Here is a 10,646-nt window from a genome sequence, read left to right on the forward strand (position 1 = left end):
TTAACACAACACGCCTTTACAGGTGTTTGGTACTAACTGACGAAAGGACACATAATAATTTATTTTAAACTACAAGTCAACAGCCACAACAAAACAATCGCGTTTTATTTTATTACTTTAACTAAAAATAACAAATATCAACTCCTTTATTATAACAAACATTATGCATGCAACGAAAATAAGAAATTAAAACAAACTTTCTCTTTTTTATAAAAGCTTATGTCGCTAAGATACGTAATTTCCCATTTCCCATTTTTTTGGTAATCAAACATCTATATATATATAATTCTCTTCTGGGAGACGCTAGAAAACAAGCTGTAAGCGCGCCTTGCAGTCCCCTTTATTCTTCGCTAGGCATAAATCAACCTCCCCCACTCCCACATGGTCTGGTGAGCTGTGGTTCACGCTAAATGTTTACAATCATAGAGCCGGGTTCAGTGACTCCAGATAATTTAGTATGAAACTATTTTAAACTTAGGGGAGATAATTAAGAGGAGGCTGCTTTCACGGGGGGGGGGGGGGGGTAGGGGGAAATGAGGTCGAGGGGGGGGGGTTATCGTCCTTAACGACCATTTTCAGTAGCAGCATTGGTACTGTCGAATTCACAAATTATGAATTACTGAAAAACGGGTCGGCTCGTTTTATTAAAATACAGCCGGGAATCGAACCCGGATCGACTGCTTGAAAGACCCCATGCTGACCTTAACACCACGACACTCAATATGGGAAAAGATAATTTACAATGCGCAAATTTGGGAACACAGCCTTCTGATCCTGATCATTTGACGTCACACACCTTGAAGTCTAGCTGCATTGTACATACGACTACAACCATTAAACAGCTAGAAATAGAACAGTGGTTAGCTTAGGTATGACGTCATTTTATGGAAGGTGTGGGGGGCGACTTTCGGACTTTCAGTCTATGTGATAACTGGCACATTGATGTTATTAAATATTTTAGGATCATTAAAATTTAAAATAAAAATTTACTATTCACGACTTTTGTAAAAGAAAAAAAAGTAAAAATTAAACTTGCATCAGCCGGGAATCGAAACCGGATCGACTGCTTGGAAGGTAACCATGCTGACCTGTACACCACCGACGATGCTATATATACCAACTTAGATTTATTTAAAATTCCGATCTGACAGTGGTAGAATCGACGGTGATTGATTTGAAAATTGACAGGTTTGTGTCACAAGTCAGTGGAAAGCCGCTGAGTCCAACCAGCTCTGATGGGTACCTAACTTACGATATGGAAATTAAAGGCGGCTGGGCATAGTTCTGAACACATTATCTCTTCATATGCCGAGGTCAAGAAACATGAACTCTACTTTATCTGCCCAAAAGATCGTTTGATCTAAGGAGGAATATTAACAAAAGTAAATCTTTTAACTTTTAACATGTAATAGGCCTATGATAACAATCATTTAAAAATTAGAACATGCAACTTGATTGAAATAAGGCACTGAATTTAAAAACTAATGTAGATTATATTTTTTTAGTATTAAAATTTAAATCAACAATATTTTGATAGGTAGGCCTAAATCGAAAAATTCTCGTAAATAACCCGGGGTTTGTTACAAAATGAAAATAAAAATGTAGACATTAAAATTATAATAATTTTTTTTATAGGGACGTAAATGATTTCTTAAAATATCTGCGAACGAGAACATAAGACATCACCCCCATCTAACCCTTGTGATGTAACAATCTGAGCGAGTTGAATTGTCTTGAGTGTAGGCGATATTTTCCTAACAACACAACGAATAATTTTATTGATTGCCTAAGAGCAGTTAAATTATCTCCCATATTAAAGTATAACATTATTGAAGGAAAAATGGAAAATTATTCTCGGTAATATTTAATTAATACTTCGGAAAATACAATGCTTATGTAAAGTTTTTAAGTCTAAGTATAAATGAAAAAAACATTTTGTTGTTTAATTTAGTATTAATAGTATTTTTGTCCAAAATTAATGAATAAAATGACAATATAAGAAAACAAAAAAGCTATTTTTTTACATTATTATTGTTTAAAATTAAACGATACATTTTCAATAGCATTTTGACCTCAGTACGCAATGGTCAACACTTTTTTTTCATCTTCAAACACAACATACATTCATAAAAAAAAAAGTTAACAGCCACTACAAACAAAGCACATCTCAATTCATATTAATAACATTACTAGTTAAATAACCAATATAAAATCCTTTAAAAGAGCAAACTTTTAGAATGCAATGAAAATAAGAAATTAAAACAAACTTTCTTTTTTTTTAATAAAAGCTTATGTCGCTTAAATATGTACTTTCCCATCTCCCATTATTGCATTTATTTTGGTGATCAAACAAATTATCAGCAGGCTGTAGTCTCCAATTTACGCATTAGAAATTATCTTTCATATTGAATGTCGATGGCGTAAAGGTTAGCAGTCGAAAAGGGTTCGATTCGTGGCTAACACATTGATTTTTTAAATTTATTTTTTTTATTTTTTATTTCCAAATACTATAATGGGAATTTTAAAATGTTGGTTAACATACATGAAAACAATAAAGTTTTGTTGAACGTTCAACCTACAGATAATTTTAAATTTACCTCATTTATTTAAATATTTGACTGTTTTTATTTAGCTTTTTCTGCTTATCTATCAAAATCATCGTTTTTTTCGTCTGAAAATGACAATTGAGAGATTTGTGGGGAAAAATTAAAACCCTGCCATTTTTAGCGTAGACCATGTCAAATGTTCACCTTAGTCCAGACTAATGTTAAACAGTCTAAGCTCAGTGTATTCCCGTTCTAGTGTTTGTTTTCACCAGTTGCCTACTTTACTAGATCACCTTCAACCGAAAAAAAAAATGTCCGTACGTCAAGAGGGTCATCCAAGGGTGACAGGACAAATGATCTCAATACAAAGGATCTCAGGACAAATGATCTCAGGACAAATGATCTCAGACAAAATATCTCAGACAAAATATCTCACGGACAAATGATCTCACGGACAAAAGATACCAGGACAAAATATATCAGGACAAATGATACCATGGACAATTGATCTAAGACAAAATATCTCAGACAAAATATCTCACAGCAACATTTGAATAATGTGTACGATTTTAGTTGATTTGAAAAAAAATTACTGACTGTCAATATGGTTTTGTTCACTTTTCTACGCATAATAATTGTGAATAAAATGATTTTGTTAAACTTATGAAAGCATCAAAAGATTTATTAAACTTAATCATTGTAATAGCATTTGATTTGAAAAAGTAAAAATATTTTTTTTGTCTGAGATCATTTGTCATGGAACCCATCCAAGATACGACGTCACGATTTAAAAAAAAACACGATTTTACAACCACCTCTCCATTATGAAATATGGTCCCAAAAACGCAGTCCTCAATCCTCCATTGTCACAAATATTCCTAAAAAGTCAGTCCTCCATCCCCCATTGTCACACATAGTCCTAAAAAGTCAGTCCTCCATTCCCCATTGTCACACATAGTCCTAAAAAGTCAGTCCTCCATTCCCCATTGTCACACATAGTCCTAAAAAGTTAGTCCTCCATTCCCCATTGTCACACATAGTCCTAAAAAGTCAGTCCTCCATTCCCCATTGTCACACATAGTCCTAAAAAGTTAGTCCTCCATTCCCCATTGTCACACATAGTCCTAAAAAGTCAGTCCTCCATTCCCCATTGTCACATATAGTTCTAAAAAGTCAGTCCTCCATCCCCCATTGTCACATATAGTCCTAAAAAGTTAGTCCTCCATTCCCGATAATGCAGTCACACCTCAGCCTATACCCCACTATGCCTCCGAATCGAAATAAAAAAAAAAAACAACATCAAGTCCTTTCTTAATTACATTATGAGCTTAATCAACTATAAATATTAAATTTTAGAAAAACATCCTTTTAAAAGCGAGTTACCAGCTCAGTGTGAAGTTTCAAAATTAACTTTTTAAATAAAAAGTGGTCCTCATTTCCTGAACCCCACTCCACCCTTTAGCCTTAATCAATGGCAACACTTCGACACCATATTCCACTCCGATTGAGGACTACAAATAGGTCAATAGTCAAATCAATCACTGTCAAAGTTATCATTAGCCAATCAAAATTTAATTTTTTTAATTGCATAGATCAAAGATGTATCTCCAAATAGATTGAACATTCCTAACCCAGTCGTATACGCAGTTTCAAGTATAGAAGACGTCTTGTAATAAACCGGGAGTGATCTCCCCTAAACTTTCTCGAATATTCTAATATAACACTACGGGGGATGGCAACTTGGGATATAGACTTCTAGACATGATTTTTAATCCATTTTAATTACTCAAATTTTTAAAAATAGAATATAATCTCGTAGAAAAAAGAAATGCACACCAAGTGAACGCTAAATAAAGATGTGCATAATAGTGGGCAATATTATTAGTACTTTATAAATTTACATGCGTTTTTTGAGGAATCGGAAATAGCGTAAATAAGTACTTCCGGTCAACGGAAATTACTCAAAATGTAACAAGGTAGAGAATTAAATCTTTTACTTACATGTGAAATTTCATTTTTTCTATCTGAAATAGTACTCAAGTTATAGGCTTTTGAAAAATTCAAAGTAGGAAAAGTACCACTTCCTGTTATCGGAAATCGCTCAAAAGTTGATACGGATCAACAATTTTGATAAAATACTTATATATGAAATTTCATCAACCTAGCTCTAACGGTACTCAAGTTATCGTGTTTACACACGGACACACAGACAGACAGACAGACACACAGACATACGGACAAGATTGCAAAATTATGTTTTTGCGAATCAGTGAGGTGTAAAAATCTCGATTTTTTTTTTTGCACGATTACAAGACTTTCTCTGTACGTCGTATAAACGAGAAAGTAAAAAAATGTTAAGTGTCTGCTTGGAGTATAGTTATTAGTACCTACTAAGGCGTATCGTATTTATTTATAAGGATAAAAATGCAATAAAACAACGACTTTTAGTTTTCGTATTTAGTCACCTTATTTAATAATTTAAAAATTAAAATACTCCAAATGCTAAATTGAACAACAAAAATGTTTTTGTTAACAAAAATAAAAAATAACTCATAAACATGATATAATTATTGCACTTCACGAAGTATTAATTAATATATTAACAAGAATATATTTCTAGTTTCCCTTTAACAAATTTATATTTAAATATGGGAGATAATTAACTGCACTTAGGCAATCATTCAAATTATTCGTTGTATTGTTAGGAAAAAATCCCCTAAACTAAAGAAAATTTACCTAGCTCAGATTGTTACATCATAAGGGTTAGATGGGGGAGAAATCATTTACGTCCCTATTATAATTTTTTTGTCTATATGTTTATATTCATTTTGCAACTAAGACGGCTTATTTACGATTATATGTTACGTATGGTTTTAATAGACTTTTAATTATCAGGTATTTAATGTTATAAATCATATTAGTCGACTTACGAATGTATAGAGTAAGAAGAAGTTATCTTTTTTTATTCATATTGGAATTATTCGATATTTTAACAATGTTGACATTATACACGGAACATACAATTATGTTGTCTTGCAGTTTTCAATAAAGGTTTCAGGCTAAACTAATAATAGTAGCAAATACGGGTTTAAACTTTATTTGCATGTCATTTATTCCACAACCCGTACCAGTCTTACTTGTTTTATGTTTTATCCAATAATTTGTAAAATTTTAGACAAGTCTAATTTTATCAGAAGCGTTAGACTGGAGTCCCTAGAGGAAGAGGAATGTAGACAGGCCAAGGAAATCCTGGAGAAGGACAATAGAAGAGGCAAGGGTTGCCGCGCTTATAAAGAGGGCTGTCCAAAACCGAGTACGGTGGAGACGTGTGACGTCAAACAAAAGTAATATTACTCAATCACTGTCATCAACGGATCCGAACGCTTTAGAATTGTGCTTTAGCATTTTAAATGAAAGGTTACATTTTACAAAAAAAAAATTTAAAAGCGAGTTAACAGCTGAGTAGCAAGTTTCAAAAATTATTTTTTTTAAAAATAAAAGTGGTCCTTACTTCCTGGACCCCACTTTATCATTTAGCTCTGATCAATGGCAACACTTTGTCACCGTATTCCACCCCACCTCCTCCTCTCTCCCCCCCCCCCCCCCACCCCACACCCTAAACATTAGTAAAGGTATGGAATGGATACTACTGTGACCCACGCTTTTCTTTATAGCTATTTAAATAGTAGTCTCTAATTTATTTTCTACTTTTTAGTGCATTAGTCCATAAAAGCTTGTTATTAATACGTTTGTTTGATATTTTTTTGTCTACAAACCCATCCCCCACTAGAGTGATGTGGTTTTTGGCGGAACTCAAACAGGTCAATAGAAATCATCGTTTTTACGTCTCAAAGTGTCAATGGTTGGTTTTTAAGAACTTGATCTTTTCAGTGGTGTATTGACGAGGTCATTGTTGAAATCAATCACTTTGGTAACTCAGTGAAGTTCTATTTCTAGTTGTTCAATGGGGATGAAATAACAATAAAGACACACCTTCGTATCAAGGTGACCACCCGCTTTGATAGCAGAGACGCCTTTAGGGAAAGACAACCGCCCTCCATGGACAATACAACTAGCATCTAATGTCAATAGTTTTGCGTAGGTCACCCCTTAGTGATCAGGTGACAAATGCTTATTTAAACGACACCGGTCATCACATGTCGTAGTCTGCATGCAAACAAAACAGTATTAATGGTGCTTACTCAGCTATGGCTCATTAGCTACCTAGCAGAAAGGTTTTAGGACATTATTTTCTGGTGAATTTATGTTTATTAAAGCCATAAGTGGAGCAGCAGGCAAAGAGATTTGGAAAATGTGAAATTAGGACGCATGTTTTGTTTAATTTTTTATATTTTAAACGGCGTTTTGTGATAAATCAAGTTTAAACCATAACTATAACCCCCCCCCCCCCCACTATTTGTGAAACCTTGGAGTTACGTTTCACAAGTCTTTTGAGTAAAATAGACCAGTAAAGAATATTATTAGCCATTTTATAACTTGATGTTGAAAACTGAACAGTGAACAATGATTTAGTAAATGAAACAGTTTCTGATTTAATTTTATTATTGTTTATTGTGTACATAAAACATCGCGTACAAAACAACCCAAATCATGTTAAAAAACGTGTAATACTGTTTAGTTTAGAAAAATTAGTATCTATGTACATCATTAACTATAAGAAATGCAGTTTTCTGAACAAGTTATCTTTTGCAATGTAGAGCAGTGGTTCTTAACCTGAGTTCGATCGAACCTCTGGGATTCGATGAGTGAGTCTCAGGGGTTCGGCGGAGGTCGAGACACAAACCCGACTCACGATTGTAATGTGTCTATGCTGATCATAGAACTATTATAAAGGGTTCGGTGAATGCGCATATGAAACAGGTGGGGTTCGGTACCTCCAAAAAGGTTAAGAACCACCGTTCTAGAATGTGTATATAGATGGTTGCTACACCATCTTTTAAAGCTGATTAGAAGTTGATTAAATGTACTAAGAAGTTATTGATGTAGGGTACTGATAGCTGTTTACTTTTATGCCACTTCGTTCAACAGTTTTGTAATGTTTTGTATTTATGTCAAGTAAAAATAATACAAACTCGAGAAAGTTGGGCTAGCAGTCAAGCGCTCTTCCACCAAACCAGGTATCAGGTATTTAATGTTTTTTTTTTATAAATCATACCAGTCGACTTACGAATGTATGCAATACGATGAAGTTATCTTTGTATTCATTCTTATTGGGATTATTCGATATTTTAACAATATTGACATTATATACGGACCACAGTTTTTTTTTTTTTTTTTGTTTTTTTTTTTATATTTATTAATTCAATTGTTTTAAACATTTAAATCAGTAATAATAATTTATTTGATAGATTTTACACAGCATCAAAAGACATGAACATCAATTGCATATATAATAATCAAAGGGAGAAAATAAAATGGCATAAGAACTAGACTAAAATAAGGTGTGCAAACTAGGTTTCTCTTGACTGCTTAGTTTACTGTGCTCCGTCCTTAACTGCAGAGTTAAGGACGGCTGCAGTTAAGGACGGAGTCAAAAGTTCACATTGTAGCCATCCATGGACCGAAATAGAAACGACCGTGTGAGAAGTGTCTCTGTAATACACATTCTGATCTATCATTCTAAAATTTAGCATGAAGCCTATCTTTATTGAAAACTGCAAGACAACAAAATTGTATGTTCCGTATATAATGTCAACATTGTTAAAATATCAAATGATCCCAATATGAATGAATAAAAAGACAATCTCATCTTACTTTATACATTCGTAAGTCGACTTATAACATCAAATACCTGATTATTAAAAATCTATTAAAAAAACAATACATAATATATGATCTTAAATAAGCCGTCTATGTTACAACATTAATATAAAATATAGACAATAAAATTATAATAATTTCCTGATAATTAAAAGTCTTTTAAAAACCATACATCTATATATACAATTCTCTTCTTGGAGACCATAGAAAACACCAAGCTGTAAGCGCGCTCCCTACCACCCCCATCCCTACATGGTCTGGTGAGCTGTGGGTCACGCTAAATGTTTACATTCGTAGAGCCGGGTTTAGTAACGGCTATTAGGGGCATATAATTTAGTTTGAAACTATTTTAAACTTAGGGGAGGTAACTAAGTGGAGGCTGCTTTCCGGGGGGGGGGGGGGGGGTATGGTAGGGGTTGGGGGAAAGGAGGGGGGGGGGTTATCGTCCATAACAACCTACTGATCGTGTTTTAAAGCAAATATTTTCAGTGGTAGCATTGCTACTTTCAAATTCAAAATATGAATTACTGTAAAGTAGAAAATAAAACAACTAAATAGCGGCATATGATACGCCGCAGGTCGGCTCGAAACTTATCATCGAAAATAAGCCGTCTTTGTTACAAAATGAATATAAACATATAGACAATAAAATTATAATAATTTTTTACAGGGACGTAAATAATTTCTCCCCCATCTAACCCTTCTGATGTAACAACCTGAGCTAGGTAAATTGTCTTTAGTATAGGGGATATATTCCTGGCAACACAACGAATTATTTCAATGATTACCTAAGTGCAATCAGTTATCTCCCATATTAAAATGTAAACGTGTTAAAGGGAAAATAGAAATATATTCTCGTAAATATATTAATTATTATTTCGGGAAGTATAATGCTTATATAATGTTTATACGTGTTTACTGTATTAAAAAAAGCAATGTTTGGTTGTTTGATTTAGTAATTAGAGTATTTTGTTTTTAAAATCAATAAAGAACGTGACTACATATGAAAACAAAAAACCCTTGTTTTATTGCACTTTCATCCTTAAAAATAACACGATACGCCTTTATAGTTATTATACAGCTTGTGATCAAGAAGCAGCGAATAATACTTTTTTAGAATACAAGTCATGGAATTTCAGTCTATTTTTTTTTTTTTTTTTTTTTTGTTTAAAAAGAAAAAAAAAGGAATTTCAGTCAATACACCATGGTAGACGAAGCAACAAAATCAACTTTAGCCAAAATTCCTCTGTTAAAAACCAAAGCCGGACCACGAGATGGTGATTTGTGGATACCAAGACTCAAGGAAGAATACCAAGCATTAATACAGTATGTACAAAACAACAAAGAAAGTGATAATGACTGGCTTAGGCTGGAGTCCAATAAAGAAGGAACTAGGTGGTTTGGCAAATGCTGGTACATTCATGAGTTACTCAAATATGAATTCGACATTGAATTTGATATTCCAGTGACATACCCTACAACTTCTCCCGAAATAGCTATTCCAGAGCTAGATGGAAAAACTGCAAAAATGTACAGGGGAGGCAAAATCTGTCTAACAGATCATTTTAAACCCATATGGGCACGTAATGTTCCTAGATTTGGTATTGCACATGCTATGGCCCTTGGGCTTGGACCATGGCTGGCTGTGGAGATACCTGATCTAATACAAAAGGGAGTTATAACACACAAAAGTATACTTCAAGATCAACCTGCTTTAAGTTGAACTTGGTGCATTTAAAAGATCCTACTCTTCTTTATTTGTCATAAAAAGGCATTTTAATAAAGTAAAGGTTACTGCTAAAAAAAAAAAAAAAAAATTAGAATACAAGACAACAGCCACAACAAAACAATCGCACTTTTTTAATCAACATAACTCGTATATTAATAACAATCTTTGTACATGCAATGAAAATAAGAAATTAAAACAAACTTTCTCTTTTTAATAAAAGCTTATGTTGCTAAGATATGTAATTTCCCATTTCCCATTGTTGCATTTTTTTTTGGTAATCAAACAATTTTATTAAAAAACAATTCGGTAGCCGGGAATCGAACCCGTATCGATTGCTTGGAATACCCAATACTAGCCTTTACACCACCGACACTTAATATGGGAAAAGATAATTTCTAATGCGCAAATTTGGGAATACAGCCTTCTGATCATTTGCTGACGGTGATTGAGTATTCTTACCTTCAATTGACGTCACACATCTTGAAATCTAGTTGAAGTGTACGTACGACTACAGACTAGAGCCATTCAACAACTAGAAATAGAACTTCACTTAGTTAACTAAGTTATTGATTTGAACAATGATGTCGTAA

General features: G+C 33.4%; 1 protein-coding gene across 1 annotated transcript; it reads left to right on the top strand.

Annotated features, from left to right (window-relative positions):
• Positions 1-9,518: 9,518 nt before the first annotated feature.
• Positions 9,519-10,128, top strand: LOC131949507 (ubiquitin-fold modifier-conjugating enzyme 1-like). Its single transcript, XM_059311400.1, has one exon. It carries the CDS (start codon positions 9,532-9,534, stop codon positions 10,048-10,050), a length of 519 nt encoding a protein of 172 aa, XP_059167383.1. The 5' UTR covers positions 9,519-9,531; the 3' UTR covers positions 10,051-10,128.
• The last annotated feature ends 518 nt before the right edge of the window (positions 10,129-10,646 follow it).

This window comes from Physella acuta, unplaced genomic scaffold (assembly GCF_028476545.2).
Source record: "Physella acuta isolate Inbredline_101_S28 unplaced genomic scaffold, ASM2847654v3 ptg000699l, whole genome shotgun sequence".
Taxonomy (NCBI): Eukaryota; Metazoa; Mollusca; class Gastropoda; family Physidae; genus Physella; species Physella acuta.

Excerpts from the sequence above, each read along its gene's own strand:
- LOC131949507 (XM_059311400.1), top strand. The coding sequence starts at position 9,532 with ATGGTAGACGAAGCAACAAAATCAACTTTAGCCAAAATTCCTCTGTTA.